Source organism: Oncorhynchus mykiss, chromosome 5, assembly GCF_057628025.1.
Source record: "Oncorhynchus mykiss isolate SJ-2025 chromosome 5, ASM5762802v1, whole genome shotgun sequence".
In the NCBI taxonomy this organism is placed as follows: domain Eukaryota; kingdom Metazoa; phylum Chordata; class Actinopteri; order Salmoniformes; family Salmonidae; genus Oncorhynchus; species Oncorhynchus mykiss.
Window position 1 is genome coordinate 61,321,809 of NC_143026.1, and position 22,196 is coordinate 61,344,004.

General features: G+C 43.4%; 1 protein-coding gene across 9 annotated transcripts; it reads left to right on the plus strand.

Annotated features, from left to right (window-relative positions):
• Nucleotides 1–501: 501 nt before the first annotated feature.
• LOC110524195 (zinc finger RNA-binding protein) lies at nt 502–20,520 on the plus strand. Of its 9 annotated transcripts, none has more exons than XM_090235427.1 (19): nt 502–939; nt 5,559–5,817; nt 5,996–6,110; nt 6,374–6,592; nt 6,714–7,021; nt 7,855–8,040; nt 8,271–8,490; nt 8,641–8,795; nt 8,890–9,009; nt 10,931–11,112; nt 11,896–12,022; nt 12,187–12,398; nt 14,439–14,610; nt 15,744–15,918; nt 17,335–17,423; nt 17,643–17,738; nt 17,850–17,961; nt 18,265–18,362; nt 18,642–20,520. In XM_090235427.1, exons 1-19 carry the CDS (start codon nt 887–889, stop codon nt 18,819–18,821), a joined length of 3,078 nt encoding a protein of 1,025 aa, XP_090091553.1. In that variant the 5' UTR covers nt 502–886; the 3' UTR covers nt 18,822–20,520. The 9 variants fall into 9 exon arrangements, 4 of the variants coding, with proteins under 4 accessions (XP_090091553.1, XP_090091555.1, XP_021459290.2 ...); XM_090235429.1 differs by having other exon boundaries at nt 12,190–12,398; XM_021603615.3 differs by having other exon boundaries at nt 6,714–7,018.
• The last annotated feature ends 1,676 nt before the right edge of the window (nt 20,521–22,196 follow it).

The following is a 22,196-nucleotide window of genomic DNA, read 5'->3' on the forward strand; positions in this document are numbered from 1 at the left end:
GCAGGAGTGGACTTCCCCTCTATCGAGTAATCTGCCCTAGACAGCAGTGGCGGTGGCAGGCGGCCATGCAACGCCAGTGGGACACACCAGAAGGGCTTGTATGTGGCACTTGTCTGACCAATAATACACGCTTCATTTGCCACTAGCTTAATTTTCCACTAGGACGGGTGCGTCGGGATGGACTCTGCACAGCTTGAAAAGTTTTTAAACAGAATATAAATGTTCAGTAGGCTATACCTAGGCTTATATGGATTTGAACTGAAATTGATACTTTGTAGATATCGTTTCAAACGACGAAATATTAATTGTGTCAGCACCTCTAGAGTTAAATCAATAGATGTCTATAACTAACCCAAGATAGTTAATCTCTCTCGTTTACAGTGTGAGCAAATGAAGCATAGTGGGTAGAACAAGCAAGGTGGTGGGCAAAGCCAAGCATGAGCTAGCGAGATCGTATTGGCTCGTGGTAGCATATATTTTCATATTTCCGGTAGGGAACGCCTACTCTTTAGTGCGCGTGTGCACAAAGTCAGCCTTGCATTCATTCTAAGCAACGCGACTTTGGCAAAGCGTGAAGTTTATAAAACTTTACTGTTTTCGTAACATATTCTAGTTTTGGGAACATATATTTTTTGATCCGATGTTTCATCAATGATAACATTTGCAGAATGTCTGCCCAGTTTCACCTAGTTCCATCATCTCCCACTACTAGAACTCCTCTCACTACCACATTTGGCGGTGAAAAAACGTTGGACGGATGCTTCAGTTTTATAGCCCCTGTGACGTCTATGTGGTTAAATATCCAAGCGTGCGCGCGAATGGTACCTGACGGACACGTGACAGACAGCGGATCGCGTCTGGTGGTCCGGTTACAGTAGATGCCAAGATGGCTGCAAGCAATTATTATGGGTTCACTCATGGTGCCGGTCCGCAGTACAGGTAATTACATAGCTTCTGGCTATGGGTAGCATGCACTCATCCCGAGTCGTCGCCCGGTCTTGTTGCGACGAGTATGCCTCCAAACGCCTCATTGCCGGTGCGATATTGCTAGCTCGAGGCCTTGGGAGTGCAATGGATATGCTAGCCAGATTAGTTAGCTAACGTTACTGTTAGGCATCAAAGCAGGTTCTATTCATGCCTGGCTAGGGAGAGCTTCGCACTTGGAATGTAATGAAACCTCAAACTCTCAGTCGTTTAGCAAAGATGATTAACTAGCTACTGTACCTAGCTTGATATTTGTGTAGTAAAATGGCTAGCTAGTTAGCTTTTTTTCCTAGCGGTAGGGACATACGAATTAGTTAAATAGAGGTCCAGAGGTGTAGTCATTAGTCCAAACAGTTGCGTTTTGCAACGAAAACTAAAGTTTGTATTATTGGACAAATTCAGATAGTCCCCCCCCCCCCGTTTCGTTCCGTTTAAGAAACGTTTTGCAACAAAATCGGTGTAATGAATATGCCCCTGGTCAGCTTCAAACTAGCAGTCATATTTTGGGCGAATATGCTACATTTTTAGGCCGTTCAGTTGCAGATAGAGATGATTCCTACATTATAAATGTAGAGGGTTGTTTTGTTCTAACATATTTATATAACTAGAGGACTCCTGATCTCTCCAGGAGTGAGAAGTATAATTGTTTATCATTTGTTGTCTAGTGCTGTCTTTTTGCTAGCTAGGGCCATCTACTTTAAGTGCTGCCCTTCTTCCCAGTAGCCACTTGGTGTGTGAACTGCTGACTTGCAGATTGTTGACACATCGACCTTGATTAAGGGGCAGGGCAATTTGTGATTGTTGTGGTCCGAAACAAAAATGGCTCCACTGAGTTATTTGAGGAAGGAAAGAGCGGAAGGCTCCACACCTTTCTCACTTGGGTATCTCACCTAGTTATTTCCAGATGTCATTTTAGCAACTGTGTGTGTTCTATCCCAGTCTGCTCCTCTACATGTAGGCTTTACAGACGCTCCCCAACCGTTGGCTGCAACCCTTCTAATTTAGTGTACCCTGCTCAGCCTATGCTGCCCTTCAGTCCCTAGACTTCTTGGCCCTGACAGAAACATGAGTCACCCCAGAGAACACTGCTACTCCAGCTGTTCTACATCTGACTACATTTTCTCGTACTCCGAGAGCATTTGGTTGCCGCGGTGGTGGCACAGGGCTGCTCATTTTTCCTAAGTGCCGATTTTCTATTTTCTCCTCCCTCACTCACCTGTCCATCTCCTCATTTGAATTTCATACTGTCACTTGTCCACTCAAGCTTAACATTGTCATCTATTGCCTAACAGGTGCCCTTAGAGAGTTCCTTAATGAGCTTGACACCTTGATAAGCTAATTTCTAGATGGCTCACCACTCTTCGTAATGGGTGACTTCAACCTCCCGACGTCTGCTTTCAATGCATTTCTTTCCAACATTCTCTTTCCCCTCCTTGCCGCTTTTGACCTCACCCTTTCCCAATCCCCTCCCACTCACAGGGCAGGCAATACACTTGACCTCATCTTTTCTAGGAGGCTGCTCACCTGCTAATCTCACTTTAAACCCCATCCAGGTCTCTGATCACTTTGTTTCCTTTTCTGTCTCCCTTTCTTCCAACCATAGCCACGCAGCCCCTACCGATATGGTCATACGCCATCGCAATCTTCGCTTTCTCTCTCCCACTACTCTCTCCTCTTCTATCCTATCATCTCTCCCTTCTGCTAAATCCTTCTCCCTCCTGATTCTGCCTCTTCAACCCTACTATCCTCCCTTTCTACATCCTATGACTCGCACTGTCCCCTTTCCTCCCGGACGGCTTGGCCCTCCCCTTTTGTTCTGTAGCTGAGCGACTCATTGTGAGCTCACAGAACAGGACTGCGGGCAGCAGAGTGAAAATGAAGGAAACTAAACTTCCAGAGGACCTATCATCCTTTCACCCCCTCCTCTCTACCTTCCCTTCCTCTCTATCTGCTGCTAAAGCCACTTTCTACCATTTATAAATTTCAAGCTTCTTGCTCTAACCCTAGGCAACTCTTTTCCACCAGTCTTTGACCAACTCTGTCGCTATATCTCTCAGAATGATCTTCTTGGCCTTAACCAGTGAGGCTTCAAGACGGGTCACTCAACCAAGACTTCTCTGTGTCAAGGAGGCTTTCCGCACTGCCAAAGCTGACTCTCTCCCCTGTTAGCATATAAACGCACAAGACATGGAAGAATGTGTTGAATTGCATGAAATTAGCTTTAAAACGACCCTTAAAATCTCTGCCTCAATGTGTAGAATTGTGGGAAATTTGCTTTAAAACTACAATCTTCTCTCTGCCAACAAGAGGGGTGTGAACAGTTTGGGGTTGCATGGGTTGTGAGGTGGGGGTTTGTTACTACGCTGATAAATTACATTATCCATCCAGACCGTTGCCACCTAGGAAATTTGTGACCGGACCTTCTCAAATAGTACTTCAGTACCCCTGTCCTAGATCTATCCACTGCCACACCGTGAACCATCAGATCATCCTCTCTACCCTCTCAGGGCTCTGCACACTCTTGGATTGCATCTTACCTGGCAGGCTGCTCCTACCTGATGATGTGGAGAGGATCTGTGTCTGCACCATGTACACCATGTACTGGTGTTCCCCAGGGCTCGGTTCTAGGCCCTCTCCTCTTCTTGCTATACACCAAGTTACTCAGCTCTGTCATGTCATCACATGGTCTCTCCTATCATTGCTATCTCCTATCATTTCTATAATCCAGGCACTTGTCCTCTACCGTCTGGACTACTGTAACTCTCTGTTGGTTGGGCTCCCTGCTTGTGCCACCAACTTATCCAGAATGCTGCAGCCTCTCTTGAACTAGCACTCACACTTGACTAATTTCCCTCGTAGCCATGACTTTTCTGAATAATGTACTTACTATAACTGTGATATGTGGTTGTCCCACCTAGCTACAGTATCTTAAGATGAATGCACTAACTGTAAGTCGCTCTGATAAGAGCGTCTGCTAAATGATTAAAATGTAAACATTCCAAAATTCGTCCTGCTTAACTAGCATCCGGTTAAGCTTTTTTGGGGAGGAGCTGCCCCTTGAAAAATGACGAGTTTGTTAGCTAGCTTCTTCCTAGCTTTACTTGCTAAATAAATAATTGTTGCCTAATGTCAGTGTCTGTGTACTGTCATTATAATATCCAGAGAGAGTCATGTCAAGTGAACCTGGCAGCCGTGACAATGAATAATATTAGTTTTGGCTATAATGTTCCATGTGGCTCAGTTGGTAGAGCATGCCGCTTGCAATGTCATGGTTGTGGGCTCGATTCCCACAAGGACCAGTAATTAGAAAAATATTTTATGAAATGAATGCACTCACAACTGTAAGTCGCTCTGGAAAAGTACGTCTGCTAAATGACTAAGATGTCAAATGTATTATCAGCCAACCAGATCAGTAACCCTTGCATTCCAGAGGGTGGATGCTTTGCTGCTTCAAAATCAAAAACTGCAACCTAGAAATATGTTGCCAACCTATTTTACAGTCAGAATACTTTGTTTTTAACCACCACCGTACATTAACACTATTCCCAGATGTTTACATGGCAGCCTAGAGCTACTAGTTGCCAGCTCATTCTGCATCTGCTGTAGGCCTATTATTGATTCGAGTGACAGCTTTCAGTCTCAGTTGATGCCTCTGAACTAGTGGTGCAGCAGTGGCTGATGATGTTGATTACAGTAATAATGTATAATTATTTTTGTGCATAAATCGGGATCATTACATATGCTACCTGACTGTCGACGTCATTGCACTCTACTTTTATAGAAACATTGCTTTCTTTGGTCAAGTTCCTTTGCATTGTCTGCCTTGTGTGTAGTTGTGTACCAGTACACTACAGTGTGAGAAACAGCCTAAACATTTTCACAGCTTTAATTTGAGTGCTTATTCTCCCCATAATCCATTACATTTATGTCATTTTCCCACATGAAACAAAGCTGGGTTATTCCAGACAAAATGCTGACACAGATGATTTTAGAACACCTGTGTTGGGAATGCTGTCTGTTAGCATCACCATCCATGCTAATGATAAGGCTGTTGCTTTGTTTGCAAGGTCATCCTTTTGGCATTGCATATTCTGCAGGAAATTGATTTCATGCAGAGTGTCGTAGTCTGCGCAGTATTTTCTGTATTGTAGGTGATGAGTTCTTTCAGGACTCATCCTTGAGTAATTGTTTAACTTAAACTGGTGTTTCAGTAAATAGGGGGCTCAACAAATCAGGGCAGCGTCTGCTGTAGGTAAATGCATCAAGCATGATCCTATTTAATAGATGGCCTGTCTCTAGACAGCCACAGTTGATGCTGTTTGTAAATGTTATCTTTTGGTTGAAGATGCTAGCTTCAAACTTCTACAAGTTTTTAAATCCACATTATGAAATGTTCATGTTCTGTAGGCAACAGTGTTTGACGAGAAATATATGTTGACTACAGGAAATAGCCTAGTTGTACAGTACTCAGACTACACACTTACCATTTAGGGATGGGCTTGACAGAGCATTTTCTGTTTACAATGTGCCTCATTCTTCACTCCAACTTCTCCATCTTGTCTCTGTCACCACAGCGTTCAGCCTCCACCGGCCTTTGCCCACCCCACCACAGCCAGCTACAGTGTTCAGCCGGCTCCTGCCGTGGCCCATGCAGTGACCGCCTCCTATGCCCCTGCCCCTGCACAAGCAGCCAGGCCCGTGGCCTCTGCCCCCTACCTGGCGGCCTACCAGACCCACCCTGCCCCCCCAGATTATGGCTATCGGCAGCCGGACCCTACGCCCCAACCTACCACCACCCCACAGGCGTACCAGCTACCGGTATACACCGAAACGGTCAGTTCCATTTCCTTTCTTTAGCATCCCGTTGCGTGCCATCGTCGTGTGTTATCTATTAGCTATTGTATATAAATGCAAGTACCTGGGGAGAGTTTTAGAATGTTCAAGTCACAATCTGTTTTGCATACACTTTTTTTTTGCTATGCATGTTTTACTCTGTAAAACAACCTTTCAGGATAACTACAGTTACGGACGCCCACCTGCAGTCACTAGTTATGAGACTAAGCAGTACTACCAGACAAGTATAGCTCCAGCCCAGCGGACACCAACAGAAGCTTACTACCAGACAGGTGAGTCATTGCCAACCTTATTCCCATGCGTAATCCCACACAGACAATCATAACACTGCAATGCAAGAGCCACGATTCATTTGAAAGGTTCTCTCTGAATGAGAGAGAATACATCGTTTTATACACTATTCGTGAGAACATACTATTGTGCAAAATAACTTGGCTGCTGGTATACTGCAAAAGCCTGTGTATTGAATGTCGTGTAACTGGAGCCAAGCCTGTTTAACAACACTGTGATGATGATTTATTTTTCTTCCCTGTAGGTGTGAAGAGTGGCTACAGTCCAGTCAGCACGGTGTACAGCCAGCCCCCTCCACCACAGAGGCAGGTCACAGCTTTAAAGCCTCTGGCCCCCGCTAGCTCAGTGTCCACCAGCTATAACATCTACCCAGTGTCCACCAGTGTTCAGCAGCCTCCAACTCCCATCTCGTCTTACACCCCTTGCTCCTCCTTCAACTCCACAGCTGCCACCTCCTACTCGGGTAAGAGAGAGAGCTTCTTCCCACACTCCCAGAGCTCCACATTTAGCGCCAGGATCAAGCAAGCACAGCTAGCATATTTGTCACAGCATGTGTTTTTACTGTGTGACCCCCCCCCCCTTAGGCATCAGCTACTCTACTTATGACTCGAGTGGCTACACTTCCACCCCCTCCTACTACCAACCTGCACAGTTGCCTGCTCCCCAGCCGCCACCCCAGCAGCCCCAGCCGTCCATGCAGCTGCCTCACAAGCAGCTCACCAGCTCTTCCTGGAGCAACGCGGGCAGCAACATGGTGACTGCTCCCACAGTCAACGCCTACAAGAAGCCCATGTTCCACCAGAACAGGCTGCAGAAGCCCAAAGGGCCACCCAAGCAGCCCCAGCTGCACTACTGTGACATCTGCAAGATCAGCTGTGCTGGCCCGCAGGTAGTGGTGAACTGTCTGGGTGATACGTTATGAGAGGGACAGGTCATTTGTTGGCAACGGACATAACGACTACAGAGTCAACTGAATTTACAGTATTTTAACATCAATCAAATGTATTTATAAATCCCTTTTTACATCAGCCGATGTCACAAAGTGCTATACAGAAACCCAGGCTAAAACGCAAAACAGCAAGCAATGTAGAAGCACGGTGGGTAGGAAAAACTCCCTAGAAAGGCTGGAACCTAGGAAAAAACCTGAAAGGGAACCAGGGTCTGAGGGGTGGCCAGTCATCTTCTGGCTGAGCCGGGTGGAGATTATAACAGAACATTGGGGCGGCAGGGTAGCCTAGTGGTTAGAGCGTTGGACTAGTAACCGGAAGGTTGCAAGTTCAAACCCCCGAGCTGACAAGGTACAAATCTGTCGTTCTGCCCCTGAACAGGCAGTTACAGCACCCACTGTTCCTAGGTCGTCATTGACAATAAGAGTTTGTTCTTAACTGACTTGCCTAGTTAAATAAAGGTAAAATAAAAACATAACCAAGAATGTTCAAACGTTCATAGATGACCAGCAGGGTCAAATAATATTAATCACAGTGGTTGTAGAGGGTGCAACAGGTCAGCACCTCAGGAGTACATGTCAGTTCAGAGTTGGAGACAGCAGGTGCGGTAGAGAGAGAGTCAAACAGCAGGTCCAGGACAAGGTAGCACATCTGGTGAACAGGTCAGGGTTCCATAGCCGCAGGCCTATGCCTAATACCCAGGGTTGACATTCAATGTTTTTTGCAGGTTTGTTTTTCTAGGTATGTTGAATTAACTGTTGAATGGTTTTCCCTGCAGACGTACCGGGAACACCTCGAGGGCCAGAAGCACAAGAAGAAGGAGGCTGCTCTGAAATCTGGCAGCGCGGTGGGGAGCAACGGGCCCCGGGGGATTCAGACCCAGCTGCGCTGTGAACTATGTGACGTTGCCTGCACTGGCGTAGACGCGTACGCTGCCCATATCCGAGGGGCCAAGCACCAGAAGGTAGCACAGCTGCACTGACAGGAAGATAAACATCAGGCAGCTAGCTAGCTAATTGAAGCCCTGTTTAGCTAGCTAATTGAAGCCCTGTTTAGCTAGTTCATTTGTCTAGATCAGCTCTGTGATAGTTGTAAATGTTGGTGTTTCGTTAGTGTACCACTTTTAATCAGGTATTTATGTGATATCCCAGCTCACAATGGTTTGTGTTATTTATCTCCCTTAACCCTGTATAGGTGGTGAAGCTCCACACCAAACTAGGCAAACCTATACCGTCAACTGAACCCATTTTGGTGAACAATGCTCCGATTATCTCAACGTCGACCGCTGGGAAGACGTCCCCTATTGTCGTCACGTCAACTGCCCCTGTAGCGCCACCCAAACCGGTGGTCGTAAACGCCGTCAAGGCCCCAGCACCTGTGAAGAAGCAAATCACACCCAAAATAACCCTTCTTGGTAAATCTTCCCAAGAAATCTGTGTTTAGTAGTTGTGATTATGATATCTGTGCTGACAGATTAAACCAATGATGGATAATTGAAGCAGTAATTTTGGACTCAAACTACACTAAGTTGCACCATACTAATATTTGGCCTTCCTCTTGACAGCCAACAAGCTGGCCACCCCTCCATCAGCCAAGGTGGATGAGGACAAGCAGTTAGCAACCGCTTCTAAGAGCGAGACCACGAGTGACGATGAGGACGGGGAAGGAGTGGGGGGGCAGGGGGACGTCCAGCCTGTGGGACATGACTATGTGGAGGAGGTAGGAGTTGTTTTTCTTGATTCACTAATCATTTGTAAAATATGCAAAGGATATGGTATGTTCTAATGCAAGTTTCCATTTTGATGATGGGAAGGTGCGTAATGATGATGGGAAGGTGATTCGCTTCCACTGTAAACTCTGTGAATGCAGTTTCAATGACCCCAACGCTAAAGACATGCACCTAAAGGGACGCAGGCACCGGCTGCAGTACAAGGTCAGAAAGTGCATCATATAGCGAAACATTTGTGCAAGGTGTTTCTAGAGCTAACCGCTACGTACTACAATGTACTTATTGTACTGGCAAAATGAATTGACTGTAATGTAAGCGTTGAACTCTTTGACCTGTTGTACAAGTGAATGTCAAGTCACAACAAAACTATCACCACTAGATGGCAGACTTTGTTTAGGCAGGATGTAGAAATTGCTTGCAATGTCCTGTAGCCCCCTTGTCATTTGGCCATCAGTTGAACTATGTAATTTACATCAAATTATAATTGATTTGCATGACGGCTATATGCATACTTCTCAGTTTGAGAGCCTACTACTCACTAGGTTTGTGTGTGTGACAATGTGTGAATGTACAGTACCAGTCAAAAGTTTGGGCACCTACTCATTCAAGGTTTTTTCTTTATTTTTTACATTGTAGAATAATACTGAAGACATCAACTATGAAATAACACATATGGAATCATGTAGTAACCAAAAAAGGGCTAAACAAATGTTTTATATTTGAGATTCTTCAAATAGCCACCCTTTGGCTTGATGACAGCTTTGCACACATGGCATTCTCTCAACCAGCTTCACATGGAATGCTTTTCCAACAGTCTTAAAGGAGTTCCCACATATGCTGAGCACATGTTGGCTGCTTTTCCTTTACTCTGCTGTCTGACTCATCCCAAACCATCTCAATTGGGTTGAGGTCGGGTGATTGTGTAGGCCAGGTCATCTGATGCAGCACTCCATCATTCTCCTTCTTGGTCAAATAGTCCTAACACAGTTTGGTGGCCTGTTGAAAAACAAATGATAGTCCCACTCAGCGCAAACCAGATGGGATGGCGTATCGCTGCAGAATGCTGTGGTAGCCATGCTGGTTAAGTGTGCCTTGAATTCTAAGTAAATCACAGACAGTGTCACCAGCAAAGTACCATAACACCACCACCTCCATGCTTTAAGGTGGGAAACACACATGTGGAGATCATCCGTTCACCCACACCATGTCTCACTAAGACACGGTGGATGGAACCAGAAATCTCCAATTTGGACTTCAGACCAAAGTGCAGATTTCCACTGGTCTGATGTCCATTACTTGTGTTTTTTGGCCCAAGCAAGTCTTCTTCTTATTGGTGTCCTTTAGTAGTGGTTTCTTTGCAGCAATTCGACCATGAAGGCCTGATTTACGTAGTCTCTGAGCAATTGATGTTGAGATGTCTGTTACTTTAAGCATTTATTTGAGCTGCAATTTCTGAGGCTGGTAACTCTAATGAACTTGTCCTCTGCAGCAGAGGTAACTGTGGGTCTTCCATTCCTGTGGCGGTCCTCATGAGAGACAGTTTCATCATAGCGCTTGGTTTTTGCGATTATACTTGAAGAAACTTCCAAAATTCTTGACATTTTCCATATTGACTGACCTTCATGTCTTAAAGTAATAATGGGCTGTCATTTCTCTTTGCTTATTTGAGCTGTTCTTGCCATAATAAGGACTTGGTCTTATACCCCCCTACCTTGGCACAACGCAACTTATTGGCTCAAGTGCATTAAGAAGGAAAGAAATTTCACAAATGAACTTTTAAGAAGGCTCACCTGTTAATTGAAATGCATTCTAGGTGACTACCTCATGAAGCTGTTTGAGAGAATTCCAAGAGTGTGCAAAGCTGTCATCAAGGCAAAGGGTGGCTACTTTGAAGAATCTCAAATGTGAAAATATTTTGATTTGTTTAACACTTTTTAGATTGTTTAACACTACATGATTCCATATGTGTTATTTCATTGTTTTTGTCTTCACTATAATTCTATAATTTAGAAAATTGTCAAAATAAAGAGAAACCCTGTAATGAGTAGGTGTGTACACATTTGACTGCTACTGTATGAATGACAGCTCTTGACATTGTTACTATCCCTTCATTCCCCTCCTGTAGAAGAAGGTAAACCCAGAGCTGCCGGTGGAGATCAAGCCCAGTAACCGGGCCAGGAAACTGCAGGAGGGCAAACTTAGGAAACAGAAACAGAAGGCTGTGCTGAAGAGACAGAGGGATGATGAGCAGCGCTGGCACTTGGAGATGAGGTCAGAGCCAGACAGCAGCTGGCACACAGAGATGAGGTGAGAGCCAGACCGCAGCTGGCACACAGGGATGATGTCAAAGCCAGACAGCAGCTGGCACACAGAGATGAGGTCAGAGCCCTTGCTTAGGCATAGATCCAGGATCAAGCTTACTCGCCCCAAAAATCCTTGTCATCCATTTGGGGTTAAACAGATGGGCTTAATTGCCAAAATCTCACACTTTTTCTACTTACCCAAAGTCAGATGGATACCATTTGTATCTCTCTGTGTGCAGTTTGAAGGGATTTGCTAACTAGTGTTATTGAAATTGCTAACTAGCATGTACAGCTGTACCTGTAGACTTCCAGTCATTGCACATACTTATAGCTATACTTATAGACTTAGTCATTAGACTTAGTCATTGCGCTAATGCTCGTTAGCAATGGCTTGCGAAACTACCTTTAACTGCCTTTTAAACTGCACGCAGAGATAAAATAAAAAACCCTATCGATGAGTTCAACTGAAAAAGGGCTTAATTGCCAAAATCTCTTAAGGTCTGAGCAGTGCTTAGGGGCAACTTCTCCCTATAGTTATTTTTTTCTTGGAGATGATTTCAGAAGAAGGCAGAGCAGGGGAACCCTGCTGCTGAGTCCACTACCCATATAGTTCTGAAACACAACATCTTAAGTGCTGAAAACACTTGAATCCCCCTGCATAATCTGGCCAAATACCTCTTATAACTCCTGATCAGCATTTTCACCTAACAGACAGATAACTCAGCAGAAAAATCTACCCAGTCTGAATATTTTAATAATCCTGTGCTGTATTTGTCTCCTCTGCCAGGCGCTATGAGGAGGACATGTACTGGAGGAGGATGGAGGAGGATCAGCTATACTGGGGGGAGCAGAGACGCAGGATGCCCCCCCCTCCACTCATGAGCCGGCCTGGCATGCCAGTGCCACCCCTACTGGTAAGAATCAATGATTCAATCAATGTTCGGTCTATGTGAACTTGATCACTTGAGGGAAAACTGGTGCAACCAGGATTGATGTATTTAGCTTTTCAGTTTGTTTCCAGACGTGTTTCGTTGTAGAGAGAAACTGGTTATATTCAGCTCTTCTCTTCTCCCCTTAGCAGCCCGTGCGTCGGCCGGACTCCCCAGACGACCGCCACATCATGGCCAAACACTCCACCGTCTACCCTGTGGAGGAGGAGCTGCAGGCGGTGCAGAGGATTGTGTCCCACTCTGAGCGAGCCCTCAAACTGGTGTCTGACTCCCTGCTGGAGAAAGAGCCCCCCGCTGTTGCTCCTAAGACTGATACAGAGGCTGATGCTGGTGAGAAAGGGTAAGAGCTGTATGGGTCTGTACTAGTGCACACCTTTCTATTGGAATGTTCTGTAATGCTGTTCCCTCCTGGTGTGGGCCATCGGCGTGTAGTAGGGTTGGGGGGGAGCTTTCAGGATTGCATCGTCTATCGACGATGTTTGACAGCCATCGTGATGTCACACAAACATTTTTTTATATATTTGAGTTTGTCTGCTCCTCCGGAGTCTGTGAGCACACTGCAGGACAACATGCCAAATGGCCTATTTCCTATTTGCCATAGCCTAATACATTTTGATACATATGTGGTAGTTAGACTATTCACAAAATGCAAGAGAACAATGTAGATTGTAGAGAGAGCACCAAATCTGCGCAAAAATGTCAGGTAAGGTCTGTCCACCCCCCTCCGTCAGATGATCATGGGCCTTTTGCAGTGTGCACTCCGTTATCTGGCTTATTGTTTTTAAAATCTTGATTTCTCTCTTTCTCCCCATTTTCCCATTCAATTAAAATGTGAGTTGTCGGCATAAGCATATTAGCCTACTCTTTCAATATCAACCATCAAATGAATCTATAGGTCTAACAGCGTTCCATCTCAATTCTTTTTGTGAATATCCTACATAAAAACATAATATAGTAATAATGAGAGGGAGAACAAACCATTGCAAGTTGAACCAATCAAATAGGAAGTTTATACAAACCTGGTACTTTTCAGCTTTGCTTGACTAAAGTGTGGGCAAAATCAACTTCGCCGTCGGAAAATCCCTCCTTGCAAACCAAAAAGCCAATAATATAGGCCTACACACAGGCTGCCAGTAAAAGTAGCAGTGAAAGGTACTTTGAGAAGTTTAAACGTATTAACGAATATGTATAATGTTGTTGAAGTCTTTGTTACTGTCCTTGAATTGTGTAACGGGCAATTGGGCATAAGCTCCCACAGCAGCACTTTCAATAAGCTGGAACAAAAGTGTTTCAAATAGCTTACAGATTGTTGTTGACTTATATAAATGCACAATCAGATCAAATAAATGATTTAGCCTATAACGTTCTTTATAAAACTTGAATGAACATTGGCTTATGCTAATAACGAATAGGCCTATTAGTATATGCCTTTTGCCTACTGAACTGTACAAATCCTAAATATAAGCCTACAAGTTACAAAATAAAGTAGACAAAACATTTAAATAAAAATAACTGAAATTAGTACAAAAAAAACAAGTCTTTCGAGGTTTGACAGAATATTTTAGCTTATCCTATAGGTCTTTCAGCTTTGAATATAGGCATTTCAAATTAAATGAAGTGCAACGAGGAACCATTAGGTCTAGTTGTTTTAACCACATCTACGGCCTACCTAAAGGTTTCTGGCAAGGAACACCAGCATGTTCACCTTCTCTGTCCAAGAGGAGCAAACTCAGTAGGAAGATGGATGTGTAAATGTTGACAGAGGTTTGTAGTCTCTCCATACTTGCATATTCTGCAAGTGACTTTGGTCAGGTCTGCTGGCTCACCTTTTATCATTCGGCCTGAAACCAAAGGACCGCCAAACAGGCGAAGACGTGCTTTTCATTCCCACCAAATAAGCCATAGTTTTTTTTCTGATTTAGCGTAAGGCAGACTAAACTATAGTGAAATGCCATCACATACTTTTTTTTTTTTACAGTCAAACTGTTGGAAAGTAGCTTAATGGAAGAATGTTGCAAATGCGCTTACCCAGATCAAGATGAAATAACCAATTAGCCTACACTTGATATGGCTATAATATTTGTTTTTAAAAGGTAGGCTAATATGAATCATAGACCTACCAATTTGAAAATCATGCAGCCTAGACTAGATAAAAAAAGAACTAGGTCTAACACTGCTTAGGCCTAGCAATGTGTCTTTTATATTGCTTTCTTCCCGCCAATTGACTCCTCTTTGAGCAACGCGTAGACGATACAAATGTATATCAACGATGTTTGGACAGGACAATGTATCATGCCAGACATCGCTTAACCTTAGCATGTAGCCTGATGTGTATTTTTGTTTACCCATCCCTGCTTGACCTCTGATCCCTGGTGTGTAGACCTGACACTCAGGCGGCCCGTATGCTGAAGGGGGTGATGAGGGTTGGCATTCTGGCCAAGGGCCTGCTGCTCCATGGGGACAGGAACGTGGAGCTCATCCTGCTGGCTGCCAAGAAGCCCACCCTCTCTCTACTGAAAGACATCGCTGAGCAGTTGCCCAAAGAACTGACGGTAAGATAATTCTCATCTTCCCTTAAGTGGAATCATATCTTTCGGGATCCACTGTGTATGAGATGGTGTGGTTTTTCTACATGCTGTTGGATTATACACCAGAAAATAACACGTCAACCGTTATAAGGAACAGTTGGGGACTTTTCCCGATCATCTTTGATGCTATATTTGGTCAAAAGAGGAAGTCTGATTTTCATAATCAAATGACAAACCACAGCTCTTGACTTCATGTCATGAAGTTGTCATCAGGGCTGCACCAACACTAGAAAAGGAATTTACTGTAAGGTAACACTGTATCATTAATGATTCAAGGAGAGCGGTTTCCCCTCTGTCAGTTCCTAAACCTGCAAACCTACAGTGAAACGTGTATTTGCATCTGTGGTGCCTGAGACGCCAAGATTAGTGCTGATGGGACACAATACCAGTCTGTGCCTTACCAGTGGTCACAACATTTAGCCTACAGATGGGCATCAAGACTATTCAAGAAGAAACAGTCAAGGAAAGGACCTATACCAAAAAGACTTGTGTTCAAATGGTATTTGTTTTCTTTCAAATGCTTTAGCCTGATTTACATTATGAGCTTGTCTGGCACAATGGAATCGTCAACAAAAATGATGGCACTCCAGCAGGTTCAGTTAAATGTCCAAAGCATTTGAAAGAAACCAAATACTATTTGAACCCAGGTCTTATGACAAATTCAATTTGTATATTAGACTGTGGTGTGTCGCATTTCCTTCCTCTGAAGTTCTGGTATAATAGTGTTTTTCATCAGAAGTGCTTTTGACTGATCTTTAGTACCACTGCCTGGTTATGAGTCATGACACCTGTACCCTACAGAGACGGGGGCTTTATTTAAACATGTACTCCCCTAAGGTTACATGAAGCCCCCCCCAAAAAGAATACCTGTTAATAGAATTACTGTCTCGTAAGCATTTGTCCACTTCCACAAGATGATATAAATGGGCATTTCTTTAAAGTTAAATGCAGCTATTGAGAAATTATTTGAATATCTAGGGCCAAATACATAGTTAAGATTAATCCAGTGCCCCATCAAACGAACCCACCCCGGCCCCCAGTTCAAAAAGATACCCCCCTCTGTAGTGAGTAATCCAAAGTGTCCTTTTAACCGGCAGACATTTTCTGAAGATCAGTATGAGGTACAGGCTCACCCTGAGGAAGCCAACATCGTGATTTTTTCGAGCAAGGAGCCAAAAATGCAGGTCACCATCTCTCTAACTTCGCCGCTGATGAGGGAGGACCCTGCCCCTGAGAAGGAGGAAAAGGCAGGAGACAAAGCGGCTGAGAAAGGTTAGAGAAGCCAAGCTTTCAGTCCAATAAATGCACTGTGTCTTCCAAAGCTCAAACTCAAAAAAAGAAAAAAAAATGGGACTTTTAACCAAGCCCATAGACTTTCATCCAAATGTGGTAGATATCGTAGAATCACACTTTTGTTTCTCCCCTCCCGGCCCTCGAAGGTATGAAGTGAATTGACTCGCCCATTCATTTGTCTCTTGTTTTAATTTATACATTATTTCCAGTACCAGTAGTCCCTCTGTTTTCCACTTTACTTTGTCCAATATGGAAATCTAAAGCAGGGCTCTCCGACCTTTCTATGCCATTTGTGTGTGTGTGTGTGTCTATGGACACATGCCCAGGGGAAACCAAGAAAAACAATGGAAGTGATGAACTATACAAAGATAATGCCCAGGGATGAGTGTGCTTCCATTAACATGACATGCAGGAATAATTGTATCACTTTTGATATCAATTTAAATGTCATTTTGTTACTATTAATCTCCATCTAGGCTAATGTCAATTTTCATAATCTTATCAATAGTTAGTCAATAGTTGCTAATGGGGTTTTAAGAGGTGCCATGAAACCTCTCTCATCCCTGTTAACTGAAACGGCATCATCAAAGTATTGATTGACAAGGTGTTGGAGTGTCCTTCTATCCCCACACAATGGTCTCTATTGAAGTTGGGACGAGATTGTTGAATTGATTAGTCTGCTATACAGTTAAACCCCTGTCGCATTGCGGCCTACTCGTAGAACCATTGTGAGATGCAAAACACTCCCTCACCTATGTGAGCTGATCTCCCCTTTTTTCTATCACTGTAAATACCCGTACTTGGAAAAGGTTTCAAAATTGATATTTCCCATTGCTTAAGTTGTTGTTTGGGTTTGTTGATCAGTTTGTCCGCCTGTATCAGCAGACCTTGGCAAAACATACAGTATGTACATGCATTCCCCCCTGTAACAGAGGCGCTAACATCTACGACTCTTGCCACATGGAAAGCCCCATTGTGCTACTGCAGCTTATCTTGTGAAATTACAGCTCTAAATGACTAAGGAGTTACCATTTGACATTCCATATGTCTATTCACTTCAATATGTCTATTTATAAATAGCATGATATGGCAATGGATGCATTAACACGTCCCACATCAAAATTCCTTGAGTTCCCAAATCGAATGCATTATTGGCACATTTTCTTACCATGGAAGGGATTAGTGGTAAAGTAGTTGAATTACCCTGTTTGTCATATTTTGTTACTCAACACATCCAATGCAATCACTTAATATTTCCTCCCGACTTTCATTCTCTCTTATTACCCATAACTCATGAGAAACTGGGTGAAACAGTACTGTAGGTGGGTCTGATGGACACAGTCATACGAGTGAGAGCAGTAATCAATGAGCCAGTGTGTTCCTCTCCTACTGTAGGGGTGCCTGAGAAAGACCCTCCTGACGTTCTGAACCAAAGGAAGTGCCTGGAGTACCTAGCTGCTCTGAGACATGCCAAGTGGTTCCAGGTAAAGAGAATATGTACAATGGCAAACCTGTTCACTCCTAAGTATCCCGAGTCCCAGATCGTGACTAAGACAGCAATGGAGTTGTCAAGACCGCACAAACAGATCTGGGACTTACGCCTATGTACTGAGTCCCAGAATCTTCATAAACATGGTCCATAAACAGGGCCTAGGTAAAACAGTGCACTGTAACAGGTGTGTGTGTGTGTGTGGTATCTTCAGGCTCGTGCCAACGGTCTTCAGTCCTGTGTGATCATCATTCGACTGTTACGTGATCTGTGCCAGCGAGTGCCAACCTGGGGCAAGATGCCAGCCTGGGTGAGGATGTTCTGTCTCTGTGTTCAGCAGCTTCTTTTTTTTTTAACGAAGCTAATTGACGTTAGTTCTTAATTGTGTCTTACGTGGTATGTGTGAACTCCCTGTGTTCAGGCTATGGAGCTGCTGGTAGAAAAGGCTATCAGCAGTGCCACAGGGCCCCTCAGCCCAGGGGAAGCTATGCGTAGGGTCCTGGAGTGTATCGCCACGGGCATCCTACTGCCAGGTGAGGGAGTTTGACAGTATTATTTGTTAGTATTAGTTAGCCAGGGTGCGCTCACTCCACATTTACTGCAGTTGTTTTGACCTTTGTTCTCTAGTGCGTCCTACAGGTCATTCAGGGAAAACTTGCATTTTGAACTGTACAGTGTGCTTTGTCAGCGGTATACATAGCTAGCAGTGTTACTTTACAATCTTGAAGCAGAAGTTGTTCAGAGCGGTGGTATGTAAGCAGTGAGTGGAACAATATAAATAATGTAGCAGTAGTCTATATATAGCAGTTTGAGTGATTTTGTGTTCCTTCTCTCAGACGGTCCTGGGCTGCTGGACCCCTGTGAGAAAGCCCAAACCGATGCTCTGGGGAGCATGACCAAGCAAGCCCGGGAAGACATTACTGCCAGCGCGCAGGTACTGTCACTACCACACTCACCATGTGATTGGGCATAATCAACAGTAACTTTTGGAAGTCTACCACCTTAGACTGGAAAACGGGGCGGCATACAGAAGACGTTGAATACAGATTTCTGTAAAGAAGTCATGGATAAACTATATGGGTACAGATCCACCTAACTTAACCCCTTAGTTATAAGTGCTAGCTCTGGTTACACTCCACCCATTGATATGTGTGAGAACGGAATGTGTTTGAAGTCCACTGATCCACTTCTCCTCGCATTTCTCTGGTTCCAGCATGCTCTGCGACTGCTGGCGTTCCGTCAGATCCACAAGGTTCTGGGGATGGACTCCCTGCCGGCGTCCAAGGCCAGCGCTCGGAACCGCAAGCGCAGACGGGATGGGAGCGAGACGGGAGAAGGAGAGGGGGAGGGAAAGAAAGACAAGAAGGAGGATGCAGAAGAGGTGGATGCTTGATCTCTCCCAGAGCAGTGTTAGCCTGGGCGCCCGCCTGGTTCTGCTTCTGTTGGCATAAGAATGATAGGGGAGTAATGCAGAAACGGACTGGCACCCAGGCTAGAGCAGGTTAGTAGTCTATACTGGCAGAATGTCACATCCTTTACGTTTATTTTTATTCTCAAAATCTATATGAATATAACTGACTTAGTTGTAACATTTCTGCCTCCCCTAGAGGGAGGAGAGAACGGGAGGGGAAAGGTAAAGATGATTTACTATAATTCTCTCCCATGCATTCTGTACTGTAACATACTGTAGATGTACTTCAAATCGTGCTGAAAATTGACTTTAACGTCACTGACTGACTGAGATTAAGGAGCTAATGACTGATAGCCTGATCCCAGATCTGCATGTGCTTCAGTCCAAGTCCTCTTCATGTATTTATGGCATGAAAACGATTGTCAGAGGAGTCAACGATCGTCAGGAGTTTGCTAAAGCACAAACTGATCTGGAACCAGGCTAAATGATTGAATCATTCCATTTCTAGAATATTTGCCCACTCAGCTACTGAAGCCCTCCCATTTTCAGTACCTGTACGAACCACTGTTACTTACCATTGTCTTCTATGTACTGTAAGTACTCTTACATGGATACCTACATTGTAACAAAGCTCTTTTAGCTTTTTCCCCTGCTTTTCTTATTGAAGACTAGCTTTAATCCTATACTGCACAGGCTAGTTCAAGTGTTTTATTAAATACCGAAGACTGCAGGAGTTCCTCATCTAGGTGCATGAATTGAGATGAGTTCTGTAGATGAGGATGGGTTTTGCTGATGGGCCCGGGGGGAAGCCCTGTTATTCAGGAGGTTTTAAATACAAAGACATGGGTCAATTAAAGTATGTTTTTAGAATGTACATTTCATTGTGCCTACATCGCAGGCAATAACACATTTCAAATTCTAAAGCTGTAATGTAAAGAAAAACACTTTGAAAACATTGCTCTTTGAAAAGCACTCCGTATAGTCTATAGAGGCCTACACATTTGTCAGGACACCTGAAAGAAAAAAAATCTGCTATGTACAAGTTGTTTTTGCCACAAAACACTTAAGGGAATCACTGGGTAATAGAAAATGTTTTGTCTAAGAGGAGTTGACTGATAGCTCATACAGTATGTTGCACAGTCTAAGTCTAGCATGCTGAGGGAATGAAGCACTTATAAAATGACTGATATTATATGCAGCCATATATTTATTGTGTAAACTTGCCTATTAACAATCTGTCTTTTGTGTTACTGGGGGAAAATGTCTTGAGCGAGAACTAAAGTATGGATATCTACTGAAATAATCCAGGGATAATAGTCTTTAGACTTTCTTCCTTGTGCCTGCATTGTTTTGTGTCTAGGAAATGTCATATCTGTGGACTGAAGGTTCTAAAGGGGGAAACATTTTTAAACAAAACTGGATCATGCAACATTTTGAAGATCTTATTCACATCCTGTATCTTTGTGCATTAAGGTTTTGTAAGAAGCAGATTGTGCTTTTCATTGATTTTATTTACAAAGAGCATCTGCGCAGCACCGTTTTAACTTTTGTTATCTTTGGAGGATGTTGCAATTGAATTTGTATTGTTGAACGGAGAGTTAACGTTGCTGTAATATTTTAATTTCTTTGTAGTGGCGCCTTATACCAAGGATGAATATTAAAGACTTAACCCATGGTCTAATTTTCTGATTATGTGAATTTTTTTGATGTTGACAGAACTTGCATTCCACACCTTGTAAAATGTTTTTCCATTCATATGCCACTGAAAAAATGGTCAGGGCTTCCACAAAGTAGCAATTGTATCCTATCACACCCCTCTGGTATATTGACTATAAAGGGTGCAGCAATCAGATGGGCTAAAGTGGGTAATGATTTGCCTGGAAAACTGAAGTTGAATTCCGTATGGCAGAAATGAGTGTTTGAATCAGGAAAGTTCTCTCAACCTCCTGAGCCAGAATGTTGAATACATTTATTTTAACATACTTTACCAGTTGTTCATGCGGTTGGACTTTTTGGCGGTAGGACTGTGAGACCAATATATCCACATGTATAATTACATCAACTTTTCAAAGTGCTGGTAGTGTGTTCAGATTTCTTTAAGTATGTGCACAAAATAAAAATACATGCATACTTGCTGAACTCGTGCACATGTTTCAGGTGATGGGGATCTGAACGCACTACCAGCGCTTTGAAAAGTTGATGCAATACTTTCTTGTGGAGATATTGTCTCACATTTCTACTGCCAAAAGGACCAACCACACTAACAACCGCTAAAGTACGTTAAAATATAATTTGATTAAACATTCTGGTTTGTAGAGCCAGGGGAAACTTTCCTGATTCAAATGTTGCAATTCAACGTCAGGTTTCCAGGCAAGGTGGTGAATAATCATTGAAGCGCTGCCTAGTGTTCGAAGATGCGTATTTGATTAACCTCTCTGGGATTTGTGGGACAACAGCCAGTGAAATTCCAGGGCGCCAAATTCAAACAAATCTCATAGTTAAAATTCCTCAAACATACAAGTATTATACACCATTTTAAAGAAACTTCTTGTTAATCCAACCACAGTGTCCGATTTCAGAAAGGCTTTACGGCGAAAGCACACCATGCGATTATGTTAGGAGAGCGCCTAGCTACAACAAACCAGACATTTTTCAGCCAAGGAGAAGGCTCACAAGTCTGAAATAGCGATTAAATTAATCACTAACCTTTGATCTTCATCTGGTGGCACTCCCAGGACTCCATGTTACACAAATGTTTGTTTTGTTCAATGAAGTCCCTCTATGTCCAAAAACCTCAGTTTAAATTGGCGCGTTATGTTCAGTAATGCATTGTCTCAAATAACATCCAGTGAAATTGCAGAAAGCCAAATCAAATTACAGAAATACTTAAACATTGATGAAAGCTACAAGTGTTACACACAGGTTTAAAGAAACTTCTTGTTAATCCAGCCGCTGTGTCAGATTTCAAAAAGGCTTTACGGCAAAAACAAACCAAACTATTATCTGAGGATAACACCCCATCAAACAAACACAGACAATCATATTTCATCCCTCCAGGCGAGATACAAAACTCAGAAATAACGATGTAATTCATGCCTTACCTTTGAAGATCTTTTGTTGGCACTCCAATATGTCCCATAAACATCACAAATGTTCGTTTTGTTCGATTAATTCCGTCGTTCTATCTCAAATGTCCATTTATTTGGTGCGTTTGATCCAGAAAAACACTGGTTCCAACTCGCGCAACATGACTACAAAATATCTAATAAGTTACCTGTAATCTTCGTCCAAACATTTCAAACAACTTTCCTAATAGAACTTTAGGTATATTTTTACATAAATCGATACAATTTAAGA

Bases quoted from the DNA above. Each gene is read 5' to 3' on its own strand.
- LOC110524195 (XM_090235427.1), top strand. From the start codon at position 887: ATGGCTGCAAGCAATTATTATGGGTTCACTCATGGTGCCGGTCCGCAG. The intron at 17,962-18,264 runs GTGAGGGAGTTT...TCCTTCTCTCAG, and splicing joins CACGGGCATCCTACTGCCAG to ACGGTCCTGGGCTGCTGGAC. The intron at 18,363-18,641 runs GTACTGTCACTA...CTCTGGTTCCAG, and splicing joins ACATTACTGCCAGCGCGCAG to CATGCTCTGCGACTGCTGGC.